The sequence below is a fragment of the Drosophila grimshawi genome, unplaced genomic scaffold (assembly GCF_018153295.1).
Source record: "Drosophila grimshawi isolate 15287-2541.00 unplaced genomic scaffold, ASM1815329v1 contig_1377, whole genome shotgun sequence".
NCBI classification, from domain to species: domain Eukaryota; kingdom Metazoa; phylum Arthropoda; class Insecta; order Diptera; family Drosophilidae; genus Drosophila; species Drosophila grimshawi.
Window position 1 is genome coordinate 4,359,934 of NW_025062900.1, and position 19,808 is coordinate 4,379,741.

Here is a 19,808-nt window from a genome sequence, read left to right on the forward strand (position 1 = left end):
GTCCTCACAACAACAGCCACAAGTTCCGCCCGCCGCACAACAGCAGCCAGTGCAAGCGCCACCGCCAGCACCCGTGCAACAGCAGCAGCAACACCAGCAGCAGCAACAGCAGCAGCAACAACAACAGCAGCAGCAACAACAGCAGCAGCAGCAACAGGCACAACAGCAGCTGAATGAGCAACTGCAGCATTCCATCAATGATATTGTGGGCAACAATCAGCAATCGCAATTAAATGTTTCGCCGTTGCATCAACAAACATTGCCCAGCATGCATCATTTAAGTGCTTCCGTGCACCACCAGCAACAACAACAACAACAGCAGCAACCTACTTTAGAGGCAAGCGCAACGCAAGCAACACAGCCGCAACTTCAGCAACAATTGCAGCAGCATTTGTCGCCCATACATCAGCAACAGTCGCCTCATCAGCAGCAATCCCATTTGACCAGCTATGCGCAGCAGAGCAGCAATCAACAACAGCAGCAACAACAACAACAGCAGCAGCAACATCAGCAATTTGATGCATTTGCCAATATTTTAGCAGACACACAGCAACAGGCAACAGCAACAGGAGCAGCAGCAGCAACTGTTGTTGCAAGCCAGCAAATAATGTCGCCAGCGCATGTGAGCTCGCCAATACCCCAGCTACAACAGCAACATCAACAACAGCAGCAGCAGCAACAACAACAGGTACAGCAACAGCAGCAACAGGTACAGCAACAATTGCAGCAACAACAGCAGCAACCAGCAACACCAACAGCAACACCATCGCATCATCTGAGCAGCATACTCAATGAGACCGCCAATTCGAATGATTCGTCAACGTTGGCCGTTGCCGCCAACGATAGCAACAATAGCAGTAGCAACAGCAGCACCAACAGCATTGTCAACAATCAACCTACTTCGGTGCATGACAGCAACTCACAGAGCAGTATCAACAGCAATTCGGCGAATCAGCAACCGTTGCTTTCCTCGATGGAGGCAGTCGCCAACAATATGCTCAACAGCAATTCGGATTCCACACACACCAACAACACCTCCACAACCCATCATCATCATCATGTGAGTGGTGTCGATGTGGGCGGACTATTCGATAACAATTCGATGAGTTCGACGAGTGCTGCTGCAGTTGCAGCTGCCTCAAGTGCTGCATCCGCAGCAGCAGCGTTGCTCGACAGCAATTCGCAATCGTCGAATGTGGAGTTCGAGAAGAGCGTCTGTGAGCCAACGGAGCAGGCAGCAACAGTTGCTGGCGATTTGTGTGCCCAATTGCCACTGGATGAGGAGAATAGCAGTGTGTCCAAGACGCAAACGGATACGTTAAGCGATACAATGCCGCAGCAGCCGACACACGATGACCAAGACACAACAACAACAACAACCACAACGACAACAACATGCCACAAGCAGCAGCAGCAGTCGTCGCTGTTGCACACAGAAGATATGCTGTCGGAGCAGACACAACAAACGCTCTCCGACCTTGCCGCCACTGACGAGACCAAATCCGCTGAAGAGATCTGCGACGAGAAGACGCAATCCCAACTCGATTCAAGTCTAACGATGCCACCACAGACAACGCCCTTAACAATGGGTGGTATGCCACCAATGCCACCGCATCCATTGGCTGGCTATGATGCAGCTGCTGCAACTGCAGCAGGTGGCACGGCAGCCGGGCAAGTGCCAACACAACCACCACAGCCAACCGCACATATGCCGCCAATGTTGCCACCATATCCAGGCACTGCCGCCGGCATGTATCCACCTTATCCGATGTTGCATCAACAGGAGATTGCTGCACTGCAACAGCAAATCCAAGAGCTCTACTGCATGCCACCCGGGCACGAGCATCAGCATCAGGAGAAGCTAATGCGTCTGCAGGAGCGCCTCAATCTGCTGCAGCAACACGAACTGGCCGAACAGTGTGCAGGTGGACCACAGTGTGTGCTCTACCAGAGCATGCCACCGCACCCATATGGTGGCAGCGCCACGCTGCACAACCAAATGGTCGAGAGTCCACAGGTGTCGAGCACCACGGGACGTGGACGTGGCAAGGGTGCAAATAAGCCGCGTAAGCCACGCGCCAAGAAGGGCGATAAAGCGGCAGCAGCAGCCGCCGCCTTGCAACAGCAACAACAGCAGCATCAGCATCAACAGCTGCAACATCAGGAACTGATGGATATCAGTGGCAATGTTGTAGTTGTCGCCTCCGCCAGTGCGAGTAGCAGCAGCAGCATTATACCCACCACACAACTGCCCGTCTCCGAGGATTGTGTGACTCAGGGAGCGGGCGATACCAGTGTTGTGGGTCTGCTGGAGTACAGTGAGGGTATGGGTGATCTATCGCAGGATGTGCACTCGGCCAACGAACTGGACACCTCAACCGATGGGAGTGGCAAGAAGAAGAAGCCGCGCAAACCACGCACACCCAAAGATCCCAATAAGCCGCCGCGAGATCGTACGCCCAAAGTGAAGAAGCTACGTGATCCCAATGATCCCAATTCGACGGAGAGCAGCACTGGCGGGGCACGCAAGCGCGCCAGTGTTAGCAAGCGACGTAAACAATTTGGCGATGATGACGCCGAGAAGACGGGCGAGGGCAGCGAACTGGAGGACAACAAACCGTTGCTGCCCAAATCGGGCGGCGATGGCGAAGCCGAAACCTCAGCGAGTGGCGGTGGTGTTGGCGGTGGCGTTGTTGATGGTGAATCACCCGACTATGATGATATACCCGTCTCGAAGATACCACGCGGCGCCAACGACGAAGACAAGGATGCGGAGGCCGGCGATGAGACTGTTGATTCCGTGCCCGATTCCGCTGGCGACGCGGCGAGCACGCCAAGCAGTCGCCGGGATCGCAAACGTTCGACGGCGCGTTCCAGTCGCCGCAACGCGACATCCGAGGAGGGTGGCAGTGCACGACGAAATCGTGGTTCGCTCAGCGCCAAGGCGCTCAAGAAGCGACGCAATCGTGGACGCATTGTGCCCGAATCGGATGGCGAGGATGATACCATGGATCGAACTCCGCCACCCTCGCCACCACCCGACTCCGAACTCGACTCGAATAAGCGACGATCGTCGCGCAACACGCAACGCAAAAAGTACATTGATGATGTCATGCTACGCTTCTCCGATGACGAGAACTCCTTGCTTGTCGCATCGCCCGTCAAGAAGGAAAAGAAATCCGCATCGGTGAATGCGGCTAATTCGAATGCAGGCAGCGATGTGGAGAAGACCGAACCGCAATCGGGCGCCGAAGGCGAAGCAGGCGGCAGTTCAGCGGGTGAGGAAAAACAGCCGCTGACCACAGACGATACTACGAATAGCCAGTTGGAGGCCAGTTCCAGCACATCTGCAGCTGCGGAGAAGTCGGAGAGACAGAGTGCCAGCGATGCTGCAGCAGTAGCCGCCTCAGCAATGTCTTCCAAGCCCAACTATGTGTACATCAACACAGGCGATGAGGATAGCATGGTAGTGCAACTGGTTCTCGCACTGCGGATGGGTAAACGTGAATTAATACCCGAAGCGCCCAAGGCGAAGACACCTGAGCCCAAGACAGAGAAGGAAGTCGAAGCCGAAGCTGAGACCGAAGCAGAAGCTGAGGCAGCAGCAACCGAGGCAAAGACAGCAGAAGGCAACGATCAGGAGAAGTGCGCTGAGAGCAGCAGCAGCACAGATAAAACCGAAGACAAAGAGGAGAAACCTCAAGCTAATGCAGCAGACGACGAAAAAGGCGCAATCACAAAAGTGGATGAGGCCAAGGAGCAGCTGGAGCCGAAATCCGATGAGAACAAAGAGCCAGTGGATGACCACAAAATGGAAGTGGATGAGAAGGTTGAATCACCCAAATCATCGGTGGCAAGTGAAAAGTCCGCTGAAGAAGAAACATCCGAAAAGGAGGAAGTTGATAACAATAAAATGGAAACTGACGAAAGTGCAGAGAACAAAGAGGCAGTCGAAGAAACCGGCAAAACAGACAAGCAAGAAACTGAAGAGGACAACGAAGACGAAGAAGAAGAGGGAGAAGCAGAAGCAGAGGCCAAGACTGATGATGAGAAAGCAAAACCAGCAGCTGAGCCAAAGATAGCAGCAGAGGACGATGCCGCCACAGAGCACACTGAGAAAGATGTTGAAAAAGCAAAAGAAACTCCAGCTGATGAAACAGCAGAAAAAATGGATGTAGATGAAGCAGAAACAACGGCTAAGGATGAAGGGGATGCAACGGAGGAGAAAATAAAAACCGAAACCGAAGCAGAATCGTCCAATGTCGATGAGGACAAGCCAGAAAAGAAAGACCTCGAGGATAACAAAGAGGATAAGGAGAAGACAGCAATAGACGCAGAGCAAACTGAGAAAAAGAAAGAGGAAGAGTCAACAGAGTCGTCCAACGAGGAAGACAAATCGAAGGATGACGACGAGTCCAAGGACGATAAACCCGAACCGGTTTTCATCGATGTCGAGGAATACTTTGTCAAATATCGCAATTTCAGTTATCTGCACTGCGAATGGCGCACCGAAGAAGAGCTGCTCAAGGGTGATCGTCGTGTCGCTGCCAAAATCCGACGCTTCCAACAGAAGCAAGCACAGCAGATCAACATCTTTGAGAACATCGAAGAGGAACCCTTCAATCCCGACTTTGTCGAGGTGGATCGTGTGCTGGACATGTCCGTGCACACGGATGAGAACAGCGGGGAGACGACCAAACATTATTTGGTCAAATGGAAATCATTGCCCTATGAGGATTGCACCTGGGAGCTGGAGGAGGATGTGGATAACGATAAGATTGAGCAGTATTTGCGCTTCAATAAGATCCCGTTGCGTTGCGAGTGGAAGAGTCGCAAACGACCGCATCCTGAACAATGGAAGAAGCTGGAGAAGACACCCATCTACAAGTCGGGCAACAGTCTGAGACCCTATCAGCTGGAGGGTCTCAATTGGTTAAAGTTCTCCTGGTATAATTCACACAATTGCATACTGGCCGATGAAATGGGTCTGGGCAAGACCATCCAGAGTCTGACCTTTGTCCATTCGGTCTATGAGTATGGGATACGTGGACCATTTCTGGTGATTGCGCCGCTCTCCACAATACCAAATTGGCAGCGTGAATTCGAGGGATGGACCGATATGAATGTGGTCGTTTATCATGGATCTCTGACCAGTAAACAAATGATTCAGGACTATGAGTTCTACTACAAGACAGATAGTGGCAAAGTTCTGAAGGAGCCCATCAAATTTAATGTGTTGATCACGACATTTGAAATGATTGTCACCGATTATATGGATCTAAAGCAGTTCAACTGGCGTCTGTGCGTCATTGATGAGGCACATCGTCTCAAGAATCGCAACTGTAAACTGCTGGAGGGATTGCGTCAACTGAGTCTCGAGCATCGTGTCCTGCTCTCGGGCACACCTCTGCAAAACAACATCAGTGAGCTATTCTCACTGTTGAATTTCCTGGAGCCCAGTCAATTCTCGTCGCAGGAGGAGTTCATGTCCGAGTTTGGCAGTCTGCGCACCGAAGAGGAGGTCAACAAACTGCAAGTGCTCCTCAAACCGATGATGTTGCGTCGTCTCAAGGACGATGTGGAGAAGTCCCTTGCGCCGAAAGAGGAAACAATCATCGAAGTGGAGCTGACAAATATACAAAAGAAATATTATCGCGGCATATTAGAGCAAAACTTTAGTTTCCTTAAGAAGGGCACAACGTCAGCGAATATACCCAATCTGATGAATACCATGATGGAATTGCGCAAATGTTGCATTCATCCCTATCTACTCAATGGTGCCGAGGAGCAAATTCAGTACGATTTTAAGGCTCAACACGGCGAGGATCCCGAATCCTATTATAAGAATCTTATTCTGTCGGCGGGCAAAATGGTTTTAATCGATAAACTGCTGCCCAAACTGAAGGCAAATGGCCATCGTGTGTTGATCTTTAGTCAGATGGTGCGTTGCCTGGACATCTTGGAGGATTATCTGGTGTATCGCAAGTATCCGTTTGAGCGAATCGACGGACGAATTCGTGGCAATCTGCGACAGGAGGCCATCGATCGTTATTCCAAGCCGGGCTCGGATCGTTTTGTCTTTCTGCTCTGCACCAAAGCGGGTGGCTTGGGCATTAATCTGACGGCTGCCGATACCGTGATTATCTACGATTCCGATTGGAATCCACAAAATGATTTGCAAGCCCAGGCTCGTTGTCATCGCATTGGACAGCGTAAGATGGTCAAAATCTATCGACTCCTTTGTAGGAATACCTACGAACGTGAGATGTTCGACAAGGCATCAATGAAACTGGGCCTGGACAAGGCTGTGCTGCAATCGATGAATACGCACGGCTCCAAGGATGGCAACAACAAGCAATTGTCGAAAAAAGAGATCGAAGATCTGCTCAAGAAGGGCGCCTACGGTGCCGTCATGGACGATGACAATGCCGGCGATAAGTTCTGTGAAGAGGATATCGATTCGATTCTTAAACGACGCACTCAGGTCATCACCATGGAACAAGAGAAGGGTTCAACGTTCTCGAAGGCCTCATTTGCAGCTTCGGGCAATCGTTCGGATATCACCATAGATGATCCCGACTTCTGGACAAAGTGGGCCAAACGTGTGGACATCGATCCCGATGCCTGTGAACGTGATGAGACCGAAGATCTGGTGCTCTCCGAACCGCGTCGACGCACACAAATCAAACGCTATGGCCATGAGGATGTCATGGAGATCAACTCGGAGGACTCTTCGAATGAGAACAGCGATGAGGAGGGCGGCATTGGTGAGTTGTAGTCAGATTTAAGTTGGAGTTGGAGACTATAAATTTCTTCATATTTAATCAGGTCTACGTTCACGTCGTCGCAAGGAGAAACGCGATCGAGATCGCGCTCGCGAGAAGAAGGGCAACGATGAGTATATACCACGAGAGCGTGATGCTCTGGCCGCGTTGGGTCTGGAGGAGATCCAGTATGGCAACTGGGCCAAGTCCGAGTGCTTCAAGGTCGAGAAGGGTCTACTCTCATTCGGGTAAGCCAATGGCGAAATTTTTATTCAATGATTACACTACTCAACGCGATAACGATAACGTCGCATCACATTGTTCAGTTTCATGTTTAGTATATAGATCTTGCGGTGCAACATTTTCTCCTCCTTCTCGTAGTAGAGTGCCTCCTCCTTGCGCTCGATATATTCGGTGACGCTCGGTGCCTCGTACTCATCGAGTTGGGCACGCAACTCACCAAGGATCACATAATCCTTGGCATTGTTCTGCTGTACGGTGGCCACCTCCCTTTCCAGTTTGGTGATGGTGCGCGTTATTTCATCGGTGCGATTGATTACGTTACGCATCTCTGTCTCCAGATTCATCATCACCTGTTTCTCCTCGGTCATCGCTAGCGATGTCTTGCCCGTAACGCTCTTCAGTCCCGCCATATGCGTATTCTTCTCCTCCAGCTCGTTGGTCAACTCGGTGCGTTTAATGATCAACTTCTCAAAGTCCACCGCTGTGAGGATGCCACTGAGATCCGCTTTGGTTATCAGATCGGCACGATGCTGTTGACACGTCTCCTGCAGCGAGACAATCGTCAGTCGCATTGTGCCCAACAACGCTCGAGCGTTCTTAAACCAATTAGCCGTAAATTTACGCAGCTTGCGCTCAATTTGACGCTCTGTGGCCGTCTCCAAAAATAAGGCATCGTTCTCATCGCGCAGAAAGTGTAGCATAAAGTTTTTCTCCGTCTCGATTGTCTCCTCGCTGCGATAATGCAGTTCCTCGATCTTGGCACGCAGCTGTTTAACCTCAACCATGGCTGGAATAAAGTTTGGAGAAAGAGAATTTAAAAGAGACGCCTAGAAGAAAAAAATCTGGACCAAAACGAATAACTCTAGAAGAGAGCTGTGTAAACTCAGTCGCATAAATTCTCCATAATCCTTAAACTTAAAACTCCCTATAATGATTTCTGCAGAAACTGTAATGAAGAGAAAGAAATCTCCTGAACACTTTCCAGGAATAGATTACGCAGCCTGGAAAGCCCCTTTCCAATCGATCGAATCTATCACAGTTAGTTAGAATTAGGACCAACTACAACTAGTGTCAAGGAATTAAGAAGAATCCAAGAGAATCCAATCTTTCGCTAATTTCGCTCTAGTCCCAATGCACTTACCATTTCGCTCGATGTCGATAACGCGTTTTTCCACCTCGGACGCAGCCTTTTCGGCCAATTCGGCCTTGGCCTTAACATTCAGTTTGTGCTCGATGGGTTTGCGTCGCTCGCCGCCGCCGCCCCCCGCTCCCAATACGCCCATGTGTATGGACATGGATACGGATCGTTTGGAGCCCGAGTGCCGACTCGATTGCTGCAGACTGTCCGGTTGGGCTGTCTGCTTCATTTGGATACGCTTCAAAATTGAGGTGCGTCGCTGACGCAGTCCGATCAACAGCTTCGGATCGTTCTTCTCCAGAAAATCAACCATTATATAATTCTCCAATTTGACTATGGCCAGCTCCTGTTGCACAGTTTCAATGGTGCGCCACATGTCCAAGGCATCCAGATCGGCCAAACGATTTGCTCGCTCATCGTCCGACCATTGATTGTAATCATCCAAATAGAACTTACTCACCAGGGTCACAATATCGAGCTCACCACGTCCATCGTCATTCTCATTTACTTGTGATTTGTTGAACATAGATCTGGACTCAAGACTTTTATCGGATGGGCTTGGCAAGTTCTTCGACATGTTTATTTCAATTTCAAATAAAATCCAAAATGAAATTAAATATATTATAATCAATAATCAATGATGATCTTTTATATATTGTATCTCTTTAAATATTAAATTTAGCGCGTTATAATTGTATATGATATAGATATTTTTGTAGTGTGCGTGTAAGGAGAAGAGTATTCGTAATAGGCCAACTATGATCTATAAAATAATATACATCTATTTTAAATATATCTCTCCTTATTTTTTATAGGTGGGGACGCTGGTCAGAACTCTTGGAATTGGGTTCGTTTAAACGCGGCTGGCGCGATATTGACGTTGAGGACTGTGCACGCATTATTGTAAGTCTGTGTTCATATGTATGTCGAAATTCGACATTTATATATGTATATAATGATGACCAACCATGCTAATATTGAGAGAACTTTAGGTTTTCGCTGAGTAAGAACAAAACTTCTCAACCCGCTGAACAAATTTTTATTCGCCTTATTTTGAGTCACACTCCAAAAACTAACGATCCGTTCTTTCTTTATTAAAACTCCTTATAGCTGCTGTACTGCCTGCAGGTGTATAAGGGTGACGAGAAGATCAAGACATTCATTTGGGATCTAATCACACCGACGGAGGATGGCGAGGTGCAGAAGATCAGCAGGGATCATAGTGGCCTACACAATTTGGTGCCACGAGGTAGGAATGCCAAAGGTATGGTAAAAGATACATTCACGCACTCCAACTGCTGCACGGACGTAGAGAGTTATCAAAATCAAAAATCCAAAAAAAAAAATACGAGCTGCCTCGAACTATATAGAAATTACTAGTATTGTAAAAAACAAAAAAATCACAAATTTTACTACACACTATATAGAATATATCTCTGGGCTGGACTACCTTAACTACCTACTTAATTACTATAAATATGTAGTATATATATATATATATATATATATATTTATATATTTATACATTCAAATTTCTCAAGAACTTCCAAGTAAATGTCATCTTTTGAGCTGCAGCTATTTTATCATTACTATATATGTATATATATCTGATTCTATTTGTAATAACTGGGTTCTGTGTTCTACCAATGCCTTCAACTGATTCACCCTTTCGAATGTATTCTCCAAAGACCGTTCAATGTTCAATGTCAAAGTGTAACTACCTAAGCTCTATATTCATATAGACATATATAAATATATATATATATATAATTATATACAATCATTAGCAACTGACTCGACTCGACTCGACCAAGACACGACGAACGCCAAAAATAACTGATAAAATGATGAAAAGAAAAAGTGTGTGTATGTTTTGTTGCCATGCAATTGTATGCCTTTTACTATATAACCTTTTATGATTTATAAATATTTTCATTTATACATATACATCTATATATATATATATAACATCCATACCTATATTAACTAACGTTTATAACATGTAATTTAACCAAAACTTATATTTTATTCTGACGCCATACACATTTTTCATTTATCCTGTATTATATTAAAATCAACTATATCCTTATAATCGTTATACATTTCGAACGATTTATATCCATAAACAACTTGATTGTTTTACTCGTCACTCTCAACTACAAAATTATATTAAAATCATATAAGCATTTTAAATGTTTGGAATTTTTAGTATTCCATTTAACAATCACTTCTTGCTCTTTTGAATAAAAGAGCATTCTAATTTAACAATCGCTTTTTGCTCATCTGGAAATAAATTCAAAAACATATTAAAATAATATATCAAAATATAAAACAATCCATACTCGATGTCCGAGATGTCCACATCTTCGGCTTACACTCATCCTTTATTTTCTTTCAGCTTTTTGTCGCTAATACACAAATATATATGTTATGTTTATACACATATATCATTTATATATCTGTACATAATTTAGTAAATGCGCTATTTTCAAATTTGAACCCATATCATTGTAGTAAACAACTCATGCATCATTATCAAGTCGAAGGCAAAAGAGTTTTTAACTAAATATGCGCCATATATTTTTTTATCATACATTTTGCAGGACGCAACGGTGGCAAGTCCAACAAGGAGATGACACCGGCACCTGGCACTGCCTCGGGCAGCAACAGTGGTAATACAACACCGGCGCACAAGTCCGACTCGGGTGGTGGCCTTGTTGGCGATAAGGATGGCGGTGGCGGGATTAGCGCCAGCGCTGTGGCAGCGGCAGTTGCACCACCGCCCGCACCACCCACCAGCATACACGATCCGAATCATTGGAGCAAAAAGGAGAAATACGATGCGGATGCGTATCTGGAGGGCGCCTACAAGAAGCATCTGGGCAGACACGCGAATAAGTGAGTCGTGTGGAATCGAATTTGAATAAACTAACCAAAAAATATACCCTGCTGCTGCCAAGCGGGATATTTCCAGTCTAAACCATTTTGCTAACAAAAAATCCTTTCTATTTTTCTGCTCTTTTGCTTCACTTGATCTTTGTTTTATATTTTCTGTTCATTTTGATTGACTTTCTGATTTCATACAGGGTACTGCTGCGCGTTCGGATGCTCTATTATATACAGCACGAGGTCATCGGTGATTTAGTGCAGCAGATCAAGGATAATACGCCCATCAGGTAGGCGTTTTTAGCGTTCATCAGCATCCACATCACATTAATCACATCATGATTGTTGTCGTTGATTGATTGACTGATTGTTGTTGCGCTCTGCAATTCGAGCGCCAATATGCATTCGTTATATTCTTTATATATATATTATTTTTTATTTTTTTTAATTTTGTAGTATTATGATTTTTATTGAGTTTATTTTTTTTTGGTTGTGTCATCTATTTTTCTATAGTCGTTTTATATATATTCTTATTTTATCAGTATTATCTCTGACTATCTAACTACTAGTAATGCCAATTTGTTTAACTCTTAAACCTTAATACTAAAAAAAGCCAGCTCGCGAGTAATATTTCTGCTTTGAATACTCAGCAGTTTTATTACTTTTGAGTTTTTAATTCGCTTCCATGTGAGATCTGTCTCTTCCACTCGCTAGTTTCAATGCTCTCTCTGTCTCTCGCTCTCGCTCTCTACCACTCGTTACTAACTTTGTTCTCGTTACTAACTGTTTAAATGCTCTGTGTATATCTTTCTATATATCTCCGCTGAGTGTTTCAATCAGATAACTCCCTCCCTCCCCGTTCTTGAACGTTTGTTGTATGCAATTTTTAATACTACATTTCTACATTAACTAACTGTTCCCCTAACTCGTTAAACCCTTAAAAAAAAAAAAACCCAAACAAAAAACAATGTTGCTCAAATTTTTTCTCTCGCTGTGTTTTGTTTTGCACCACTTGAACCTTTTTGACGAATATTCTAATTGCTAATTTGAATACGAATAAATATATATGTATGTATATATATATATATCTATATATATATATATATATATATATATGTACAATATATGCATACACACTCACTGACAACTTTTGGATAACCACAACAACAACAACTACTACTACAACAACAACAACTTTAACTGATGCAGTTCGAAAGCCAAGCCACAACTGCTAGCACTCAATCTGGAAAGGTAATATCTATGCACACATCTCGCTCTCGCCCTCGCTCGCTCGCTCGCACGCACTGATCGCCCAAAAAAAAAAAAAATATCAAAAAGAAAAACCCTCCGATCACAACACCATCTCCGCCCGTCCGCCCGCCCATCCGAAGCGAATCAGGCGATTAGGGAAATCGTATTTGAAATTCTCATGCCTCTCTTCATCATCGATCGATCAACGAATTATGAGATATATCCAACAACATATACATATATATATCTACAAGTTATATGCACAGCAATTTTATATATATCTATATATATGATTTTCGATATTCCAAATTCCAAAGAAAAAATATACGGCAACAGAAAAAATCTTTCAATTAACAAAATTTCTTCGAAAATAATACCCTTCTTTAGTTGCATTTGTAAACTGTTTTCGTAATCCGTAGCACAAATTGGCAATTAACAACAACAACAACTAATAAATAATAAAAGTTATAATTTGGTTATTTTTATCCCCCATTTTCTTATATGCTTTATAGTTTGATATATATACATATTTTTTTCATTTTATTTGTTTGACAACAACCAAAAACAATGCATAAAACTTGTTGAACTGAATTTATTACTCATTGACATATTTGTACTAAACAAGAAACCAAACAAAAACTCATGCAATTCTTCTTCCCCCCTCATCTTTATCTCTCTCTCTCTCTCTATATCTCTTTATAAATATATATATATGTATATATATATATATATATATCTATATCGATGTATGTGTGTGTATATATATCTATCAAATCAAAATGTAGCGAGCTCCCAATACGGCCGCCGCCAACGCCCGATCAGGTGCCATCATCATGGTGGAATCCCATTTGTTGTGATAAGAGTCTATTGGTTGGAACCTACAAGCATGGCTGTGAAATGTATCGTCAAATGCGCGCCGATCCGAATCTGTGCTTTGTCACTCATGTGGGCGCCGGTGCCGGTGACGATTTGGCCGTCACGAATTTGCCAATGTAAGTTGTTTAACAAAAAAAAAAAAAAAAAATGTATATACCCTATATCCTCCCTTCCCCCATACCCTCAGTTCCCTATTTTCCCCCTTTCATTCCATTCCATTCCATCCATGCCGTCATCCATCCATTAAATTATGCCTAAATAGGGAACACATTTTAGCCATTATTTCATAGTACCACACATATGCCACAAGTACTAACCACAACCACAACCACAATTTCAACAATGAGACCAGTCTCTAGCCAATTATGGGAAACGTGAAACGTCGAAACCTCAAAACAACTAGTCCAAAAATAAACAGGAACTGGAATATGTTCAATATGTTTTATATTATATTTACTAATAGTACTTAGTAATTATACTAACCAAAACGAACATTGAGAGATCTGCAAGACACGCAGTAAGATCCATGTTCAGTGCGACCGTATAAATTTTAATGCTGATCAGCAAAAAAAATATCACATTTACAAAGGGTTCCATATTTTAAACTCCTATAATTCTGTCAAAACTGGTACGATTTTCAAAAAAAAAAAAAAAGGCAAGCTTTGATCTCAAAAATACATTAAAATTTGGAAATTTGATTTTCACTCGAAATTCAAAAAGTTGTCTTTAGGAATGGTTCTACACGTTCCATTATCAAAAACTGAATCGGTTATTAAGAAAAAGTCCTTTTTGAACATAGAAGTACAGACTTCTAATACTACATTTAAATTTGAAAGGACACTTTTCGCTCGAACAATAAAGAATTTCAAATTGGAACTCGTTAAACGGTCACCCTGAATATTTTTTTTTGCTACTCACACTTTGGCCAAAACATTTGAAAATCATTGAAATTTTGTATGTGTGTGAATGTGTGCATGATTTTTTCGCTCAGTGTGTGCCACACAAAAGAAATTCAACTCCCGCCAAAAAAACAAAAATAATTAAATTAGCATAGAGTGTGAGACCATTTTATAATTATACTCCAAACATATATATCTATCGATATCGTATTCACAGAATTGAAGACGATGCAAATTCGAAGCACGATGACGGCGATGAGGTGGACGACGATGGCACCACAACCACCAAAGACTCGGATTCCACCAAGCTAACGGCCGGCGATAATAAGGACTCGCTCGATCCGGAGCGTCCCAGTTCGTCGGGTAAGAGCGATAAGGCCGAAAATCATAATAATAGCAGCGGAATCAATTCTACTACTACTACTACTACTACTACTACTACTACCAATACCAATACCAATAAAGCCAACGAGCAATCCGTCAACTACTCCTCCAACTCGGTCGAGGGCAATGGCAGCGATGCAGTCGACGTTGACGTTGACGCCACGGCGGCTGCGGCAGCCGTGCCAAACGAATCGGCAACAAAATCAACCAAATTGGCTAAATCGAATGAAATTGAAATTGATACAGAAAATACAAATGAAAATTCAAAAGATATTCCAAAAGAAACTGACAATGATAAAGCGCCAGCAGCCAACAACGAGGCAGTGGCTGTTGCTGATGATGATGCCACCACCACCAACAAGGCAGACGCCGCCGATGCCCCCGCCATTGCCATGGACGCCGACTCGAGCGATGCGGCAGCAGGTGATGAGGGGGCGGCTGTGGTGGTCTCAAAGGCAGCCACTGTTGCCTCCGCTGTTGGTTCGCCATTGGACAACACCACCGATCACAATATGGACGTTGAGGCTGATGAGGTGAAAGCCCAAGCCCAAGCCAATGGCAATGAGGCTGCTGCTGTGTCAGCCGTTGGCGAAGCCGTTGATGCTGCCGCTACCATTGCACCCGCCGAGATTGGTTCAGATTCATGCACCACTAACGCAAAAAAAACCACCACAACCACCAACACCACCACCACAAATATCACCACTACCACCACCACAAACACCACCACTACTACTATAACCACCATTACCACCAATCCATCATCCACAACAACAACATCAACGACTGCAGCGGCCCCTGGGATGATCATCGGATCAGGGGAGTCAGCGGGTCAAAACTGCGAAAATGCTAACTCCAACTCAAATTTAGGCTTGGACGAGGAGGAAAGTGTCGCCGGCAGCTATCCGCCCACATTGGCAGCCGTCGAGGATGCCACAATGTGGCCATCAATGCAGGATCTCAATACGCGTTTGCGTCGCGTCATCACCGCTTACCAACGCAACTACAAAAAGGAGGAGCTCAAACAACAACAAAAGGCCAAGGTGAGTCCACCCCCGCACCTCACAAAAAAAACAACTGATTCTTCACCATCAAAGCCAACCCACATTCAAATGACACCTAATTCATATCATTTATATTTGTATGTCTGTTCCCCAATTTGAAAGTGTTTCCACTTTAGTCTGAAATCTTCAACTATTTGCAACTATTATGTAAATTGGTTCCTTAAAATTTCCCAGCAATAATGGCGGAAATTGTAACCGCAGTTAAAGATTGATCCTGAATTGATTAATAACGATAACTTAGAACTTGGCTTATACATTTCCAATTTCATTATAAAAACAGCGCTATTTCAACCAATTTATCAATATAGAAATTGTTCGTTTATATATAAAACTTGGCAACAATTTAAAAGAAATCGATAACTATCGACAATTATTATCGACAGACCTCTATTTTTTTTTTTGATACTCTAACAATTATTTTACTTTTCCATCATTCTTGCAAAAATATCCCACACATTAATTCCTTAAGCAATTTGTTTTGTCTTTATCGTTTTGTATATTGATTATAACACCAAAAAAAAAAAACAACAAAAAATCAATCAAAATTCGTAGATGAGTTTATTCAAAGTATGTAGTTTTGTTGCTTAGCTGTTGGCCGTAGTTAAAAACTTGGCTTAGTGTTTTGCTAAAATACTGTACATTGTTGTAGAAAAAAAAGTAGAAAACGAACACGAACACGAACTAGTACGAACTGTAAAAAACGAACAAACAACACACCAACAAAACAAACAAACCAACAGCTGATTAACAAAACTACCTGCGAGAAGAACCCTGAAGGAAAAGCCAAGCCCCTTCACCTGATTCATTTGCCCATTAATTCATGCCTTCTCTCGACGAGAAGCAGTTCATTTTCTCTCCACTCCATTTTCACTTTTTTTACACACACTCACTCTCACTCTCTCTGCTCCTGATGATGATGATGATGATGATGTTAAATTGTTGCTTGTTCTCTCTCTCTCTCTCCCCACCAATCAAAATCCAACTCCATCTCCTCTGCCTGCTCTCGCCCCCCCTACAGCTACAGGCGCTGGTCTCATCGACGCCTCCGCTGTCGGTGCCCACCACGCCCACCTTGCAATCCATGCAAATGCAGATGCAGGGCGCCGGCGTTGGCAACAATTCTGCAAGCGGCGGCGGCGGCAACAACAACAACGTTGTTGTTGGTGGCGGTGGCGCTACCGTTAGCCAGCTGCAACAGCAGCTCGACTCGAGCAATCGCAGTCTGCAGGCGCTGATGCAATCGCAGGGTGCCAGCACCTCAGCAGCAGCTGCAGCTGCAGCAGCCGCCGCTGCTGGCAACTCTGGCGTACAGCATGGAATGGTTAGCCAGCACCAGCAACAACAGCAACAACAACAGCAGCAGCAACAACAGCAACAACAACAACAGCAGCAGCAACAACAACAGGTTGGTGGCGCCACAGTGCCTGCAATGCCCACCGCTGCCGACATAAGCCTGATGCTGAGCATCCTCAACACAACAGATGTCAGCCAATTGGCCAATTTGGATATCAACAAGCTGGCCATGTATTTGGTTAGTATGAACAATGTACGTGAAACGCCAAATTATCTTTCTATATATTTACTATATATTTGCCTTACATAATGCATTTCAAAAACAACACCCCATACCATACCCAAAAAAATATATATAACCCCTAAAGTTTTACTCATAATACGAAGAACATGCGACAACAACATACAACTTACAACTTACCCCGCTCAAAAATATACCCATTGATTCACCCACAAATCGGCAACATTGTGAAGCCCGTACTTAAAACACACCCTTCCAGCCCTTGTTGCTGCATCAAGGGGTTGGGGCGTTAATAGACCATGACCAACCAACCCAGCCACTCGCACACTGACAATAACTTACCAAACACACACACTCACACGCACAAACATTAACACTCACACTACACTCACTCATTCGTTGCATTGATCTAACCCCTTGAATATTATTGAGTAAACATGTATGTATATGTTGCACACACTAACACTAGCATGATCCTAACTTAATATGTACACACTATAATAATTAACAACGTATTTTTTTGTACAATTCGCCAGTCTTACTTTATTTATATTTTAAAATTTTTATATATTTTAATTATATAACATTTTACCACCATTTATCAAATACCTGCCAATCTCGTAAAATGACTATAATATATTTAAGAGGTTGTATATCTGGCTATTTAATAGTCCAAAAGTGATTGTTATCGATTTTTAGCTCTCTTTTCCTATTGTCTCCCATTTCATGTGAGTTTCAACTCTCGATATAATTTTGCTGATTTACCGCAATTTGTCTTCTCACGTTTCGATACGAGATATCGATAAAAAGAAAAAAATCCCTTCGTTGCATTCAAAAAAGCGAATTACAATGTGTAGTGAAAATTGAAGTGTGTGAAAAGTCAGCAAAGAGGAAATCTGACAAGCAGTAGCAGCAGCAGCAAAGCTGTAAAAAATGACGAAATAAAATAAAATAAGTTACACCCACCGTTGTGTATGACGAAAGAGTGGGAGGGGCTGGCAGTCGCTGATTTCTGTCAACTACATACGTGCCGACTCGACTGAACTGTATAACTGTCTCTCTGCATATATGTATGTGTGTATGTATGGGTGTACTTCCGAATGTTCAAACAAAAGCAAACGATGACAAAACGAGACGGAAGACAAGACAACCGTCAACAACAATAACAAGCGCAAGAGCGAGAGCGACAACAAAACACGGCGAAAATACTACAAATACAAATCCAACTGCGAATGCGAAATACAAAACACACTTATGCTTGCTTAATTTATGCAAAATAAAAGAAATACACGTAGAGCAGCCAGCATACACACGACGGCGAGAGCGAAACGGACAACGATGATGATGATAAAGATGTTGATGATGATGCTTAGACTTTCGAGCATTCGAATTTGAAGCCAACCCATACCCAGACCCATACCCCTCCCACACTCCCACCCCCCGGAAATGTGGTGCACACACGGGAGATGCTCGGGCGCGAATGAGCAGCGAAACGAGCAAACGAGAAAATGTCAAACCACTTTGCACACTCAGCAACCGCCCCAAAACTGTTGTTGTTGTTAGCGGTGTTGCCACCTTCAAAGAGGGAGGCGGCGCAAACAGTGAAACTGCCGCAGACATGTTGGCCAACAAGCTCTTGGGTCAAATTATAAGATTCGACTTCGCAGCTGGAACTGGAGTTGAAGATGTAGATGGTCTATTTTATGTATTGCTCTGCACAACCTGACGGGCATTTTATTGTAGCAACAACAACAACAGTAAGAGCGACGACGTCGACGCCATTATCAAACGCCAGCGCCATCAATCAAACCAACAACAGCCAACACAGCAGCAATAAAGGCTGGCGTTGATGCCAGCTGCCAGTGCTGCCAACTTTTAAGCCGCAATTAAAGCTAGTTAGGAAATTTAAAAATTGAAGAAATGAAAAGTCTTTCGCAGCTTTATATTTATTCATTTGTGTATTTATTTACATTTGCAAAAAATGTACTTCCACAATTTTAATTGAAGCAATATATTTAAATAATATTCAAAAAATCTAAACGCTTGCCAACACTTCAAAGTCGAAAATCTTTCTACTTGCTGTTTTCCGCTAATTTGTATGAGCATTAAAAAAAAAGCCCAACTGACTGAAGCCTGACAGCAGTAGCGGTGAAGACAGCGTCAGAACTGCCAACTTCCGCGGCAATTAAAACTAGTTTGTGAAATGGAAGATAGTAGTTACTTTGCTTTAGTATTTATATACTATATTTTAGACAATATGCAATTTCTGACAGTTGAGTTATTTAATAAATAACTGTAGCTACAATTAAATATTTGTTGTATTATATAAATTGCACATAGCAAAGATTTCTGCCGCTAATTTTCAAACGCTTAAAAAAAGCCAAATCAAGCCGAACTGGCAACACTGACGCCAGCAGCAAGAAGAGCAAGCAAAATGGTCACACAGCCAAAGCCAAGCAGCATTATGTCGTGTTGTTGCTGTTGTTCTTGTTGTTGTATTGACGAAGTAAAGTTCTTCACATTGGTGACGATGATTGTTGCGCGATGTCGGCGTTGGCGGACGACGTTGCCATGCTGCTGCTGCTGCTGGTCCTGTTCTCTGACTCTGACTCTGAATGTTGTTTGTTTGGATATATTGGTATCGGTAACGGGTGGTTATTGCTGCTGCTGCTACGTTGGCTGTACTTGTGCGCCGCCTCTCTTTATATGTATGTGTGTTTTAGTTTGCCTATGTGTGTGTGGATGTAATTTTACATTTTCTGTGGATTT

General features: G+C 43.7%; 2 protein-coding genes and 1 long non-coding RNA gene across 6 annotated transcripts in view; 1 reads left to right on the forward strand and 2 right to left on the reverse strand.

The window, feature by feature from the left end:
• Positions 1–19,808, forward strand: part of LOC6562462 (serine-rich adhesin for platelets) — a 36,975-nt gene that overhangs the window by 3,193 nt on the left and 13,974 nt on the right. The window contains exons 3-13 of one of the 4 annotated variants that reach the window (XM_032736675.2): positions 131–6,767; positions 6,829–7,012; positions 8,961–9,048; positions 9,256–9,409; positions 10,749–11,043; positions 11,232–11,321; positions 12,241–12,282; positions 13,068–13,274; positions 14,275–14,420; positions 15,312–15,484; positions 16,524–17,051. In XM_032736675.2, the coding sequence (XP_032592566.1) occupies positions 131–6,767; positions 6,829–7,012; positions 8,961–9,048; positions 9,256–9,409; positions 10,749–11,043; positions 11,232–11,321; positions 12,241–12,282; positions 13,068–13,274; positions 14,275–14,420; positions 15,312–15,484; positions 16,524–17,051 (8,544 nt within the window). The remainder of the gene's footprint in view (positions 1–130; positions 6,768–6,828; positions 7,013–8,960; positions 9,049–9,255; positions 9,410–10,748; positions 11,044–11,231; positions 11,322–12,240; positions 12,283–13,067; positions 13,275–14,274; positions 14,421–15,311; positions 15,485–16,523; positions 17,052–19,808) is intronic. The other 3 variants (XM_032736676.2, XM_032736678.2, XM_032736677.2) reach the window with 3 other exon arrangements.
• On the reverse strand, positions 7,003–8,764 carry LOC6562463. The gene is made up of 2 exons (XM_001989073.2): positions 8,149–8,764; positions 7,003–7,794 (listed from the first exon to the last, which is right to left on the reverse strand). The coding sequence occupies exons 1-2, from the start codon at positions 8,720–8,722 to the stop codon at positions 7,049–7,051; spliced, it is 1,320 nt and encodes a 439-aa protein (XP_001989109.1). The 5' UTR covers positions 8,723–8,764; the 3' UTR covers positions 7,003–7,048.
• On the reverse strand, positions 13,345–13,720 carry LOC116805344. Its single transcript, XR_004365139.2, has 3 exons — positions 13,642–13,720; positions 13,476–13,579; positions 13,345–13,412 (listed from the first exon to the last, which is right to left on the reverse strand). It is a non-coding gene; the product is annotated as an uncharacterized LOC116805344 (long non-coding RNA).

Excerpts from the sequence above, each read along its gene's own strand:
- LOC6562463 (XM_001989073.2), bottom strand. The coding sequence starts at position 8,722 with ATGTCGAAGAACTTGCCAAGCCCATCCGATAAAAGTCTTGAGTCCAGA. Across the intron at positions 7,795-8,148 it reads TATCGACATCGAGCGAAATG|CCATGGTTGAGGTTAAACAG; the intron begins GTAAGTGCATTG and ends ACTTTATTCCAG.